Source organism: Mustela nivalis, assembly GCF_964662115.1.
Source record: "Mustela nivalis genome assembly, chromosome: 1".
Taxonomy (NCBI): Eukaryota; Metazoa; Chordata; class Mammalia; order Carnivora; family Mustelidae; genus Mustela; species Mustela nivalis.
The window spans coordinates 45,082,320-45,098,549 of NC_139020.1; the positions used below are offsets into that span (position 1 = coordinate 45,082,320).

Consider the following 16,230-nt stretch of genomic DNA (forward strand, 5'->3'; position numbering starts at 1 on the left):
TAAATTCATATTTTCTATAGTTACCTTGAATGTAAATGTGCTAAATGCCTCCAGTCAAAAGACACAGGATATCAAAATGGATTTAAAAAAAAAAAAGACCCATTGATATGCTGTCTGCAAGAAACCCATTTTAGACCCAAAGACATCTCCAGATTTAAAGTGAGGAGGTGGAAAACAATTTACCATGCTAATGGACACCAAATGAAAGCTGGGGCGGCAATCCTTGTATCAGAACAATTAAATTTTAAGCCAAAGACCACAATAATAGATGAGGAAGGACATTATATCAATCTTAAAAGGTCTATCCAACAAGAAGATCTAACAACTTTAAATATCTATGCTCCTAACATAGGATCAACCAAATATATAAGCCAATTAATAACAAACTCAAAGAAACACATTGAGGATAATATATAATAGTAGGGGACTTTAACACTCCCCTCACTGAAATGGCCAGATAATCTAAGCAAAAGATCAGCAAGGAAATAAAGATTTTAAATGACACAAAGGACCAGATGGACATCACAGATATATTCAGAACATTCCATCCCCAAGCAACAGAAGATGTATTCTTCTCTAGTGCCCATGGAACATTCTCCAGAATAGATCATATCCTGAGTCACAAATCAGATCTCAACTGGTACCAAAAGATTGGGATCATTCTCTGCCTATTTTCGGACCACAGTGCTTTGAAACTAGAACTCAACCACATGAAGAAAGTTGGAAAGAACTCAAATACAAGGAGGGTAAAGAGCATCCTACTAAAGAATGAATGGATCAACCAGGAAATTAAAGAAGAATGGATTAAATTCACGGAAACAAATGAAAATGAAAACACAACTGTTCAAAATCTGTGGGACACAGCAAAGGTGGTCCTGAGAGGAAAATATACAGCAATACAAGCTTTTCTCAAGAAACAAGAAAGGTCTTAAGTATACAACCTAACCCTATACCTAAAGGAGCTAGAGAAAGAATAGCAAAGAAAGCCTAAACCCAGCAGGAGAAGAGAAATAATAAAGATCAGAGCACAAACCAATGAAATAGAAACCAAAAGAACAGTAGAACATATCAATGAAACTAGGAGTTGGTTCTTTGAAAGAATTAATAAGGTTGATAAACCCCTGCCAGACTTACCCAAAAGAAAAGAGAAAGGACCCAAATAAATTAATAAATTAATAAAATAAATTAATAAAATCATGAATGAAGAGGAGAGATCACAACCAACACTAAAGAAATACAAACAACTAATCCAACCAACTATACACCAGCAAATGTGACAATCTGAAAGAAATGGATGTATTCCTAGAGGCATATAAACTACCAAAACTGAACCAGGAAGAAATAGAAAACCTGAACAGACCCATAACTAGTAAGGAGATTGAAGCAGTCATCAAAAATCTCCCAACAAGAGTCCAGGGCCACATGACATCCCAGGGGAATTCTACCAAATATTTAAAGAAAAATTAATACCTATTTTCCTAAAACTGTTCCAAAAAGTAGAAATGGAAGGAAAACTACCAAACTCATTTTATGAGGCATTACCTTGATCCCAAAACCATACAAAGACCCCACAAAAAGGAGAATTACAGACCAATATCCCTGATGAACACACATGCAAAAATTCTCACCAAAATACTAGCCAATAGCATCCAACAGTTCACGAAAAGGATTATTCACCACAACCAAGTGGGACTTATTCCTGGGCTTTAAGGTTGGTTCAGTATCTGCAAATCAATGTGATAAAAGACATTAATAAAAGAAAAAATAACCATATGATCCTCTCAACAGATGCTGAAAAAGCATTTGACAAAGTACAACATCCTTTCTTAACTAAAACTCTTCACAGTGTGCAGATAGATGGTATATACCTCAATATCATCAAAGGTATGAAAAACCCTAGCAAATATCATTCTCAATGGGGAAACACTGAGAGCTTTTCTACTAAGTTCAGGAACATGGCAGGGCTGTCCACTATCACCACTGCTATTCAACACAGTACTACAAGTCCTAGACTCAGCAATCAGACAACAAAAAGAAATAAAATGCATCCAAGTCAGCCAAGAAGTCAAACTCTCACTCTTTGCAGGTAATATGATACTTTATGTGGAAAACCCAAATGACTCCACTCTAAAACTGCTAGAACTCATACAGGAATTCAGTAAAGTTTCAGGATATAAAGTTAATGCACAGAAATCAGCTTCATTTCCATACACCAACAGCAAGATAGAGAAGTTAAGGAGTCAATCCCATTTACAATTACACCCAAAACCATAAGACACCTAAGAATAAACCTACCCAAAGAGGCAAAGAGTCTGTACTCACAAAACTATAAAGTACTGCTGAAAGAAATTGAGGAAGACACAAAGAAATGGAAAAACATTCCATGCTCATAGATTGGAAGAAAAAATATTGTGAAAATGCCTATGCTACCTAACGCAATCTATGCATTTAATGCAATCCCTATCAAAATACCATCAATTTTTTTCAAAGAAAGAGAATAAATAATCCTAAAATTTATATGGAACCAGAAAAGGCCCTGAATAGCCAGAGGAATGTTGAAAAAGAAAGCCAAAGTTGGCGGCATCACAATTCCAGACTTCAATCTCTATTACAAAGCTGTAATCATCAAGATGGTATGGTACTGGCACAAAAACAGACACACAGATCACTGACACAGAATAGAGAGCCCAGAAATGGACCCTCAACTCCTTGGTCAACTAATCTTCGACAAAGCAGGAAAGAATGTCCAATGGAAAAGAGACAATCTCTTAAAAAAGAGGTGTTTGGAAACTTGGATAGCCGCATGCAGAAGGATGAAAGTGGACAATTTCCTTATACCGCACACAAAAACAGACTCAAAAAATGGATGAAAGACCTCAATCTGAGACAGGAATCCATCAAAGTCCTTGAGAACACAGGCAGCAACCTCTTCAACCTCAGCTGCAGCAACTTCTTCCTAGAAACATTGCCAAAGGCAAAGGAAGCAAGGGAAAAATGAACTACTGGGACTTCATCAAGATCAAAAGCTTTTGCACAGCAAAGGAAACAGTCAACAAAACCAAAAGACAACTGACAGAGTGGGAGAAGATATTTGCAAACAACATATCAGATAAAGGGCTAGTTCCAAAATCTATAAATCAAACCCAACATCCAAAGAACAAAAAATCCAGTCAAGAAATGGGCAGAAGACATGAACAGACATTTCTGCAAAGAAGACATCCAGCTGGCCAACAGACACATGGAAAAGTACTCCACATCACTTGGCATCAGGGAAATACAAATCAAAACCACAGTGAGATACCACCTCACACCAGTAGAATGGCTAAAATTAACCAGTCAGGAAATGGCAGGTTTGGGCGAGGATGCGGAGAAAGGGGAACCCTCCTACATTGTTGTTGGGGATGCAAGCTGGTATATCCCCTCTGGAAAACAGTATGGAGGTTCCTCAAAAAGTTGAAAAGAGAGCTACCCTATGACCCAGCAATTGCACTACTGGGTATTTACCCTAAAGATACAAATGTAGTGATCCGAAGGGGCATGTGCACCTGAATGTTTATAGCAGCAATGTCCACAATAGCCAAACTATGGAAAGAACCTAGATGCCCATCAACAGATGAATGGATAAAGATATGGTACACAAACACACATACATACACACACACACGAATACTATGCAGCCATCAAAAACCCAAAATCGGGGCGCCTGGGTGGCTCAGTGCGTTATGCTGCTGCCTTCGACTCAGGTCATGATCTCAGGGTCCTGGGATCAAGTCCCGCATCGGGCTCTCTGCTCAGCAGAGAGCCTGCTTCCTCCTCTCTCTCTCTGCCCGCCTCTCTGCCTACTTGTGATCTCTGTCTGTCAAATAAATAAATAAAATCTTTAAAAAAAAAAAAAAATCTTGCCATTTGCAACAACGTGAATGAAACTAGAGGGTAGTATGCTAAGCAAACTAAATCAGAGAAAGAGAATCATCATATGATCTCTCTGATATGAGAAGTGTGATAGGCAGGACTGGGGTCCATGGCGGGAATGGAGGGAAAAATGAAACAAGATGGGACCAGGGAGACAAACTATAAGTGACTCTTATCTCAGGAAACAAACTGAGGGCTGCTGGAGGGCGGTGGGCAGTAGGGACAGGGTGGCTGGGTGAGGGACACTGGGGAGGGTATGTGCTATGATGAGTGCTGTAAATTGGGTAAGACTGATGATTCACATACCTGTACCCCTGGGGCTAATAATACATTATATGTTAAATAAAAAATAAAAAATTAAAATATATATATATATACATTAGATCTTTCATGGCCCTGCGTAAAATCCTGCATGACTCCTGATTCCCTGCCTTGCCAATTTCTCAGTTTTCTGTATTATTCTTCACTAGGGTGGAAGCTTCTTTTATTTTTTTAAATTAACATATAATGTATTATTTGCCCCAGGGGTACAGGTCTGTGAATCACCAGGTTTACACACTTTACAGCACTCACCATAGCACATACCTTCCCCAGTGACCATAACCCCACCACCCTCTCCCTGGCAATCTTAAATTTGTTTTGTGAGATTAAGAGTCTCTTATGGTTTATCTCCCCAACAATCCCATCTTGTTTTATTCTTTTCCTACTCCCCCAAACTCCCCACGTTGCCTCTCAACTTCCTCGTATCAGGGAGATCATATTATAATTGTCTTTCTCCGATTGACTTAAAGCATAATACCCTCTAGTTCCATCCACGTCATCGCAAATGGCAAGATTTTATTTCTTTTGATGGCTGCATAGTATTCCATTGTATATACATACCACCTCTTCTTTATCCATTCATCTGTTGATGGGCATCTAGGTTCTTTCCATAGTTTGGCTATTGTGGACATTGCTGCTATAAACATTCAGGTGCACATGCCCCTTCAGATCACTACATTTGTATCTTTAGGGTAAATACCCAGTAGTGCAATTGCTGGGTCATAGGGTAGCTCTCTTTTCAACTTTTTGAGGAACCTCCATACTGTTTTCCAGAGGGGATATACCAGCTTGCATCCCCAACAACAATGTAGGAGGGTTCCCCTTTCTCCACATCCTCGCCCAAACCTGCCATTTCCTGACTGGTTAATTTTAGCCATTCTACTGGTGTGAGGTGGTATCTCACTGTGGTTTTGATTTGTATTTCCCTGATGCCAAGTGATGTGGAGTACTTTTCCATGTGTCTGTTGGCCAGCTGGATGTCTTCTTTGCAGAAATGTCTGTTCATGTCTTCTGCCCATTTCTTGACTGGATTTTTTGTTCTTTGGATGTTGGGTTTGATTTATAGATTTTGGAACTAGCCCTTTATCTGATATGTTGTTTGCAAATATCTTCTCCCACTCTGTCAGTTGTCTTTTGGTTTTGTTGACTGTTTCCTTTGCTGTGCAAAAGCTTTTGATCTTGATGAAGTCCCAGTAGTTCATTTTTCCCTTGCTTCCTTTGCCTTTGGCAATGTTTCTAGGAAGAAGTTGCTGCAGCTGAGGTTGAAGAGGTTGCTGCCTGTGTTCTCCTCAAGAATTTTGATGGATTCCTGTCTCACACTGAAGTCCTTCATCCATTTTGAGTCTATTTTCATGTGTGATATAAGGAAATGGTCCAGTTTCATTTTTATGCAGTATCTGTCCAAGTTTCCCAACACCATTTTTTGAAGAGACTGTCTTTTTTCCATTTGACATTCTTTCCTGATTTGTCAAAGATTAGTTGACCATAGAGTTGAGAGCTAAAGTACATTTCTGAAAGCTCACTCTGGCTACTGTGTGGAGAGTGGCCTGGAGAAAATGAAAAGACCTCAGTTGGGGAGCTATTAAGGCAGGAGCCCAGGCCAGAGATGAGCAGGGTGGGGGGGGGGGAAGAGGAGGTGGAGATGCACACTGGAAGTAGCACAAGCTGTGAGGGATTATGATGAACTACAGTGGGGTTTGGGAAGGGGAAGGGGATTAAAACCCTTCTAGATTTGGCTGGGTAATTAATTAGTGCCTGCTTCACCTTACTGAAATGGGAAAGACTCGCTAAAGTACAAGAATTTTTTTGCAGGTGGGGAGTGTTGTGGGGGTGTGCAGGGAGAGTTCTACAGTAGTTCCTGAGAGAGAGACTATGAATGCTGATTTTCCTGAGAGAGAGACTATGAATGCTGAGGAGAGGAGGGGAGCAATCAGGCCAGGCAGGTATTAGCCCCCCTTCTCTGCCAGGCCCTGTTTCTAAGTGCTTTACATACACTGGTTATATAAGCCTCCCAACAACCCTGTCCCGTAAGGGGAGCAATGTCTTAACGTCCGGTTCACAGATGAGGAAACCAAAGCACGAGAACACACAGCTAACATATGATGGAGCCAGGATTGAAATCCAGGCAGCCTGGCTGGAGCCCTTTAGCCCTGGCCCCATACTGCCTCTTTAGGAATCATCTGAAAGGAAACACAGGTCACTTCAAGGACACTAGTAGTTATTAAAGACATTCAGTCTCAAGGATATGAATGTACAGTGCTTAGCATACAAAAGACACTAAAATGTATTTTTAAAAGTTTGGGGAGTCAGCCAATGACTACAGCTTGGGAGTTGGTCTTACCATTTGACTAAAAAAGGATCTACAGTATTAAAAGTATCAAGTGGGAAAGAATTAGGTCAGTAGGAAAAGCACTTTGGAAGACACCTTTATAAAGACCACTGGGCTACTGATCCATTTATAGATCAAGGGTTCTACTTAACAGAGGAAGAATAACTTAATGGCTTCTGAGTAGCTCCAAGGAGTTAAGAGAGCCCCCAAAGAGCCTAATTTATACCAGGGAGGAGCCAGCAGGATCTGGCTTTGTAATTACACCCATACTATAACTGGAACCATTAGAAAACCAGGGCTACTCCTTCTGATGGCCTGAGAGGCATCTCAGGACCAGATGGGTGACTTTATGCCTCCCAGCTCAAGCATCTGGGTCTATCGGTTGCATAATTTTTCAATTCTCCTGGACCTTTAGCTCCTGATTCTGCTAAGTATAGCCTAGTAGAAAGAGACATGAAGTCAAACCACCTCAATCCAAGTTGTAGTTACAAACTAAATGACTTTAGCATCTTTATTGTAAAATGAGTACTCCCCCACTAAGACTGATAAAACAACTTAATTGCAAGGCAATATACAAGTGTTATTGCCTCACCAACACTGACTTACTTAGGCACAAACAAGGCTCTTAAAACCTATCTTCTGGGGCACCTGGGTGGCTCAGTCATTACATGTCAGCCTTTGGCTCAGGTCATGATCCCAGGGTACTGGGATCGAGCCCCATGTCCAGCTTCCTGCCGAGCAAGGAGCCTCTTCCTCCCTCTCCTGCTCCTCCTGATTATGCTCTTTTCTTTGTCAAATAAATGAATAAAATCTTAAAACAAAACAAAACACCTGTCTTTTTTAAAAGATTTTTTTAAAAATGTATTCATTCATGAGACAGAGAGAGAGAGAGGGAGAGTGCAGGACTCGATCCCAGGACCCCAGGATCATGACCTGAGCTAAAGGCAGACACCTAACTGACAGAGCCACCCAGGCAATCAAAATTTGTCTGCTTTAAGTCAGGACTCCCAACCTTGTCTGGCGATGCCAGTGAGGACCCTGGAGCAGAGAAAAGCGAAGGTGGAAGCTTCTCCCCTAGCCAGGTACAACCTTCTCTCTACACTGACCTACTCATAAAAATCAAAACTGAATGCAACTGCTTGTGGAACCAGAAGCCCATGGGTACACCTAAAGAAAGGCAAAAACAAACATGGTAAAGCCCTGCTACGTAGCAATCAACATCTTTAAAGGTATGGCAGGAAAATGCCTTAGATTTGGAGTCAGAAGTCCTTACTTAGCAGCTATGGAAAAGGCCCATAGCTCTGAACTCCAATGTTTTCACATACAAAATAGAGACCACAGTGAATGCCTTATTTCAAATGTCTGTTAGAAGGTTCCAAAGTGGGGCACTTGCGTGCCTCAGTAGGTTATGCGTCTGACTTCAGCTAGGGTCATGATCTTGGGCTCCTGGGATTGGGCTCTGTGCTCTATGGGGAGAGTCTACTTCTCCCTCTTCCTCCACACTTCCCCCGCTCCTGCTCTCTCTCTCTCAAATAAATAAATAATATAAAAAAAGACAATTCAAAAGTGAACATATGTGGATTTGGTAAACACACTCAGACCTCTGACATATGGATATCCAAAGAAGGTGGGAAACAACTTAGAGCTCTCTGATTACCTCCTTATTCATTTCCAGACCAACTAGAAAAGGATTTGTACACATTCTGAAGACACTGTCTACTTTAACAGTCTCTCAACCTAGCCAGTGATGAGCTGCCTCTAGGCTTTTACTATCCTGATATTAATATGCACATTCCTAAACACACACACACACACACACTAAACCTTCTCATAATAAACTATTTAGAACCCAGCATCCACTCTAAGAGGGTGAGCTCCTACAGGTCTCTCAGGTGGTAGAAAGAGAAAATTAGCAGGGTATATCCCAGTCTAGCCAGGGGGCTGACTTTAGACCAAGAAAGCTCATTCTTCCCACTTTCCTAAACTTGGCCAAAGAGCTGAGTCAACAGGGCAAAGAAAATACATTCTTGGCCACCTGAAATCAGAGAAGAAATGTGCAGGACTTAAGAGATGAGCAGGAAAAGCCCAAGATGATTCTAGAGTAGAGTAATGACAGCCACTAAGGACACCACTCATATGGCAAATGATAACCTTTTACTAGTTTGTTACCAAATTACATATAATCAACTTCGTTGACCTTTTATGTTCATAGTTATTAAGTGTCTAAAACCCACTTTTTAAAAAAAGTGCTGCTTCTATCCAATGTAAGAGTCAAGGACTAGCTCAGAGAGAAGCACCATGGTATCCATATTTCCTGAATTAAAATCATGACTTGGTCTGGCAAGTTATTTATAAATTCTTTTTCAGTGTTTGGGCCAAAAGGTTGGCACTCCAGGAACAATTCAACTTCTTATGACTGCATGAGATGAACTATCTGAAATCAGGACTTGTACTGAAACATCTAAGAATACTTATACTTTATCCAGAGCACAAATAGGTTCAAGTTACTCTGGACAAGAGAGGAAAAGGCATTCACTAGATCTGGCCAATGGGCTCTAACAAAGCAACTAAATTCAGTCATAGGAAACAGTACTGATAACTGCTGACAAAGTCCCAGGAGCCATCACACAGCCAGAATCCTCACCAGGGAACCTCAAAGACAGCTCTCCTCCTCCTCCCACGCTGCCATTTTGGTTCAGCCATGGGTCATGAAAGGGGATTTCTGAACTGAAAAGAGGCCCTCATTTGTTCTGGGCTACCTGTCATCTAAAGATCTCAAACATCTACAAAAGCAGATTAGCTAAGATTGTATTTTATGAAGCAGACACTGAGCAGAGAGAAAGTCAATTATTTCTTGAATGTTAAGCCTGATATAAAATAAATAAAAATGAGCCAAAACTCCCAGACTTGCAAATCAAAGCTACTTTCCACCTGTGATGGCCTCCCTGGGAGTAGTTCCAGGACCCACACCCTCCAAGTTACCTGGAGGCTGTTAATAAGGGTAAAGTCTCATTCTTAAACATGCATCTGGTACTTTATCTGGTCACAGCTCCAAAGCCTCTACTTAGCTCGTTGTGAGCAGTAAAGGGAACCAACTTCCAAGAAGAAAATGATCACCCTGACACTATCATGTCTTAAATTATAATGACAGGACAAACCAAATAGAAATGTCTACCATACACACCGAAACATAAACCACCCACAGAACATGCTCCTGGAGGTTTAATGTTAATTTATATACTTGCAATACAGTTTTTGCTGTATGATGACACCGAATTATGTCCCCTTGAGTTGTTGGGTGATTCTAACAGTTTAGCCAAAAGATAACACAGGATCTCCTAATTTGGAATGGATTTTAAGAGCATTCAAACTGGCAGGACGCTAATCATCCCAGGTTCATCCCTGAACTGATCTGGGGCCAAATGTTAGCACTTTAACACACGAAATGATTCTGTGATGAGGAGAATCTGTTACCTTAAATCTCTGAGGTTGGTGAAACTGAATTGTTGCCCTTTTCTGGTCAAAATCTTTTCTCAGCTGAAGGAAGTGCACTTTGCCATCTTTATTTAAAACCTTCTTCTTCCCGTTGACACAGCGGCAAACATTCACATCTCTTCCATAGTACATACCCCGGCTGCAGAGAATCTTCAGATCTGACAGCCTGAACAGAGACTGGTAATATGTCGCCACTGCAGGGTCATCTCTCTGAATGAGAAGGGGCTTCTTCTCCCAGAATTCCCTGAAGAAAGTCTCTGTCTTGATGGGGGAGATTAAACTTTCAAAGAGATCACTGGGGCTTTCAAAATTCAAAGTGGAGCAGGGTCCATCAGCTGCCTCCATCTTCAACTGCTTACAGGGAACAGATCCCTCTTCCTTCCCCTTCCCTGTGGGCTTTGCTTTCTTCGGCATCATTGCGTCCTCAAGACAAAGCAGTGAGGAAATGGACCTACCAAAGAACAAAGCACACGCATGGTTAGGCTAACGAGGAGTGCCAGTGTCTGTGTTAGCACATCATGCACATGTGACCATGACACTTTCAGGAGAATTTGGAAGTCAATGCCATCTCCTCTGGGATGTGACAGAGCCTCCAGCCAACACCACAAATCCCAAGATAGGATTCAGCCTCAACCACTCTCCGATTACATATTCATCTAAAAGAAAGCATGTTTTTCTTGTACATCAGCACTAAGTCATGAAATTTGTTGTCTGTTTATTAGGAGGTATAATGATCCCAAATGAATGGTTCTGCTATCTTGGCAGTTCCGGGTCACAGGTTCAGCTGGCGGCCGCTGACACAACAGTCAAAAATCCCAAATTTGGCTTCTGTCAGCACCAGGTCCCAAACCTAATTAGATGTACTCTTAAGTTACAAACACTTGTCTCGAGAACTACCGAGAGGGGCCCACTGCCAACTGCTCCTCGGCACAGCACCACCCCCAACTGCTTCAGGAAGGCGACCAATGTGCCCTGGGCCAGTGGCATCTCCTGGTGGCGGCAGCGAGAAGCTGCCTGTTCCCAAATCTTTTCCTCACCACATAAATCTCCTCACTTTTGATCTGCAGCTTATTCTTGAAAATTGCTACGTTATGGGAAACCCCGCTCCCATTAAAAAACAAACAAACAAACAAAAAACCCAAAAAACACGAGTTAGAGGCTGCAGAGTAAAAGCTAAAGATAGGTATACCCCATCTTTAAAAAGCTTTAACTTTTAAACGAAGAGAAGACACAATAAAATACCAACATCAGTAACCTCAGACACAGTGCTCCCCCCAACTTTAACATGCACGCCATCACCTGGGCATCTAGGGCTGAGGCAGGGCTGAGGTTCTGCATTTCTAACAAGATCCCAGGTAATAATGCTGCTGCTGGTCCACGGCCCACATCTGAGTAGCGACACCTCCAGCTTTGCTGAGCCTCTCTCGGAACTGCCCCCAAACCGCAACTACTGTCACATTTATAATGCTGCTGTCCTTCACCATGGATTCAAGGATGGTATTTCAAATTACTTTCCAGAAAACTGCAAGATTCTATTTCAGAGTGTATGTGTATCTGTATATTTGGGGTGTAGGCACATTGTTCTCAGCCGATTCTTTAAAAGAGTTTTTGGCCCCCCAAAAAGGTTAAGAACCATTATGTTTATAAAAAACAATTTTTCCCAAAGTCCAGTAACTTAATAGATGTTATGGTTTTCTGTTTTGTAGGGCTAGCAGAATTGTAAGAATACTGTTTTCTGCTCTTTTGTTATTATAATTAAGGTGCATTTCAGCTATATAGTGAACTAAGTAGAATTAGTGGTCTGGCCTGGCAAAAAAGTACCCTGGAAATACGTGTTACACACTGTAACAAGCAATTTATAAATGAATGCAACCCAAATGTAAATGGAGCAATTTAGGAAGTGGAAACATCAAAATATACAACAACTCTAGTGGCCTCATTTTAGCTTCTAAACTTTGTACCCATAAACAGCTCAAATCAAGTGCTTTTGATAGGAAAACACAGGACTGAAGAGGAAAACGATTACAAATAGACACTAAAAGCTTGCGTTGGAGGAGTAAGGGATTAAGCTTAGGGGAAAAAATTTTTTTTGCAGTTTTAGGATATGTCATCCATAAGTCACATTTCTGAAAATGTTCCCTATTCCTCCTAAGTTCCCGAGACCAGTTTGATTTCTTAACTGAAGAATCAAGGCTTCAGTGAGACAAAGTATTGCTAGTACTTAGAACCCAGATGTGGTAAAGAGACAAGGAGCTATGAAGACAGATTCAGTAAAGACTACAACTAGTGCAGAAGAGTTACTACTGCCTGTCCTTCCAAAGGCCCCATGTTTGGCTATTGTCTGAGAACTTAGATTTCAGGAGCATTCCCACCACCTTTAATTAATAATAACTCACTGTGCCTATATTGTTTATGCACTGTGGTTTATAATGAAGACCAGTTTTCCTTCTGGGAGTCTGGAATTCTGGTTGGGGCTTAGCACCAGGCAGAGGATGCCTACATGGTCGGCCCCCAATAAAAACCCTGAGTTCTGAAGTGTCTGTTGAGCCTCCCTGGTTGGCAATATTTCACAGGTATAGTCACAACTAGTTGCTGGGCCAATTAAGCATGTAGTCTGTTGCTTTAATAAATCAGCTGTGAGTCCCAGCAAATGACTGAACTTAGGAATGGTCTTAGAGAACCCCAACACATTGCTCCCAATTTTTAAAGTGTTAAATTGGTTCAGAAGGTTTGTATCATTAAGGTATCCTATAATGAAAAAGTAATTTCATAGTTAGCCATACATGTCTTATCTCTCAAAACTAGTCAGTTTAAAATTTATTTAAGGGATGTGGAGAGCAGAAGGACAATAAAAGGCTTTTCTTTAAGCCCAATTTATAAATACAGTATAAGCACATTCTCTAGGAAGTGTGGTTAAACAAAGTACAAAAAATACTTAAGCTGAAAATAAAATCACTTTAAGCATTTTTTCCCATCTATAATCACCAATAAAATAAACCCAGCACTGACTGCATAACAAATGCTTTTGTTAGAATATAAATTTCACTACTCACACTGCCAAAAGTTACAGCATGTTTTTCTACGCTCATATTGAAATGATTTGAGGCTCAGTTCATTGGAAACTGGCTAAGAGGTTACTGGGAAAATATACTATTTCTCTGATTCTCACACTACCCATATTGTAAGACAACCATTCTTTTTAACAGCTTTTGGGGGTGGAGGGGAGAAGAGATGACACACCTTACCACATTAAACATGTAAAAATCTTAAGATGCATCACAATTTCAGAAAAAGTAAAAAAGCCTATTTCAGAATCTAAAAAATATAGTAATTAAACAAGAACAACCTTTGTCTAGAAAAGTAAAGCCAACACAAGCCAGACCATAAACCTCACAGACCACCCAAACAGAAGTTAGAGTAAATATTTTTAAAGAGCTACAGGGGAAAAAAAAAAAAAAAAAAAAAAAAAAAAAAAAAAAAAGCTTTAAAAAAGTAATTGGGGGGTTGCCTGAGTGGCTCAGAGGGTAAAGCCTCTGCCTTCAGCTCAGGTCATGGTCTCAAGGTCCTGGGATGAGCCCCGCATCAGGTTCTCTGTTCAGCAGGGAGCCTGCTTCCCCCCTCTCTGCCTGCCTCTCTGCCTACTTGTGATCTCTCTCGGCATCAAATAAATAAATAAAATCTTTAAAAAAAAAAAAAGAAAGAGAAAGTAATGTGTGTGTGTGGGGGGGGGGGTCCCCAGGTGGCTCAGGCTGTTAAGCAGCTGCATTTAACTCAGTTCATGATCCCAGGGTCCCGGGATATAGTCCCACAGTGGGCTCCCTGATCAGTGGGGAGTCTGCCCCTCCCTCTCCCTGTGCTCCACTCCTGGCTTATGCTTTCTCCTCTCTTGCTCACTCTCTCTCAAATAAATAAATTAAATCTTAAACAAAAAACAAACAGCAACTGGTATCCCATAATGTATACAAATAGAAAATCATGTTATATACCTGAAAGTAATATTATCTATCAATTATATTTCAATTTTTAAGGTTAAAACAAATGTTCCCAGTCTGAGTTGACTATAAACATTAAAGTGTAAAAAGATTAAACCAAAACTCAGTTCATATTTGACTAGCTGTCCATAAATTAAAAAAAAAAAAACTAATCTAACCAACTTTAAAGAATGAACTCTACAATAAAATCAATACTGATAACCATTCCACAGCTGATGAATATAAACAGAGCCTTTATATTTTTAAGTGTCCTAACCTCCTTTTCTGTAGAAATATTCCCTGACAAGAGGTCAACACAGCTTCTTGAGGACAACAGCTATCTGCACGTTCCCAGAGCCCAGCACAGAACATGTCACATGGGTCCCCAAGAAATGTCTGCAGAATTCTTTTTCATCTTTTATATATAATTTTAGAGAAAAGTCCTCAAAACCCTTACACAAAACAGGGTTGGGGAAAACAGTTTATTGAGTGGGGATTGTTCTGATGGCAGTTGTAGCTTGGGTTTTCCACTGCACTGTCAGAGCTGAATGGCACATTAGCCCTCAGTGGTGTGTCTTTATAGTCTCCAGAGGTGTCTTTTACAGGGTAGTCACCAGGAACACTTGTTCACATGCACACTTCTGGGCCCCATATGAAGCCCATTGGATTAGTCCTTCTGGTAGCTGGGGCCTAGAAATCCACATGAACGTAGTAAATTCCCCATAGGAATTCTGGATCCATTCACACCGAGTATAGTCAAATTCTGCTCAAAGGCACACAGGACAGAAATATCATCTGTAAGGAGGTCGCCTAGGCTGACCTAAACCATTTTTTGCTCAACAGAAACGTTTATCCAGAGGGAAAACTGGTTCTCTTGTTGACCTAAAGCTGTAATTGGCAGTTATCTTCTTTCCTGCATTTTAAGGAGAAAATGGATTATACCACATTTTGGTATATAATAATAATATATAATCTCAGTATTTTGGTGATGCAGGACGTTCCAAAGGATGAGGCGGGAGAGGTAAAAGCATCCATCCAAGAGACTGTGGCAGAGGCTGGGAAAATCGGGCTCCTCCACCTAAACGCGAGTCCAGTGAAATCAATGGCCTGGCGTCAAATTTACAATTAATTAGTGGACTAATCACATCCTGTGACTCCCAGGCCCCTGCTTCCTGAAAATAGTCAGCAACCTGGCCTCACTAACCTGTTGGACAACCCACTGTCGGGCCACCAGGCTAGTCACACGTGCTGAGTGAACTGCACGTGGGGGCTGCAATTTTAAAGTTAGGGCTGGACAGAGGGCCGCGGCTGCCCTGCTCCGCAGCCCGAGCTGCAGGTTCCCCAGCCGGGAAGCCTGTCTCCTAGGCCCGACCAGACTCCAGGAGCACAGACCACGTGGAGGCCAAGCTCCCAGGCAGCCTGCCGCCGGGGCCAGGGCGAGCGTCACTCTCCCTGCCGAGACTCCAAACTTTCCGAGCGCTCGTCCCAGTCTCCAGACCACCGGCGGCTCACGGGGGCCACTCTCGGTGCCCAGGTCACTCGAGACCCGACCCCTCCATCCGGGCAGCACCAGACCCGGCGTGTCCTCCCTGCCCCGGTCCCCGTAATCACGGAGCGCGTCAGCGCGCGTCCCCGGTCCGGAAAGCACCAGCGCCCGCCAGCCGGAGCCCCCGAGGCTCCCGGGGGCTCGGCTCTCAGGTCGGCCCCCCAGGCCCCACCCGCACACGCGCTCTGGCGGGGGAAGAGCGCTCACGACCCCGCCAGGGGCCGCGCGGGACAGCAGCAGGCGGAGACCGCAGCACTCACCCTGCTCGGCCTGTTGCGCGCGGCCGCGAGCGGGCGGGGCGGCGGCTGGGGGAGGGGCGGGCGGGGCGGGGCGGGGCGGGCCGACGTGCGCACGCTGGGGGGCGGCCGGCTCAGGCTCCAGCTCCTGCCGCCGCCTTCCCGCCCCTCCCCTTCGATCCCGTGGTACGTGCTTCTGGCTCCCGGGTACCCGTGCGGGCTACGTGTTCACGCCCGCCTGTTTTTCTTTTTAGTGTTAAAGGACATAGATGGTTCTTGTGTTTGTGTTTGTGTTTTGTTTTGTTTTTAGTTGGAGGCGGATGAGCCTCTGGATTTGGGGCAACAGTTTTAGTACAACCGGGTTCTTACTATGGGGAAACTGAGGCCCAGAGAGGCGAGGTGAGCCGTCCAAGGGAGCTA

At 42.5% G+C, this 16,230-nt stretch overlaps 1 protein-coding gene across 1 annotated transcript in view; it reads right to left on the reverse strand.

Moving 5' to 3' along the window:
• The window catches only part of RIOX2 (ribosomal oxygenase 2), a 33,170-nt gene extending 17,279 nt beyond the window's left edge, over positions 1–15,891 (reverse strand). The window contains exons 1-2 of the mRNA XM_082695214.1: positions 15,835–15,891; positions 10,037–10,508 (exon numbers count right to left, since the gene is read on the reverse strand). Coding sequence (XP_082551340.1) covers positions 10,037–10,474 — 438 coding nt within the window. The 5' untranslated portion in view covers positions 10,475–10,508; positions 15,835–15,891. The remainder of the gene's footprint in view (positions 1–10,036; positions 10,509–15,834) is intronic.
• Between the last annotated feature and the right edge of the window lie 339 nt (positions 15,892–16,230).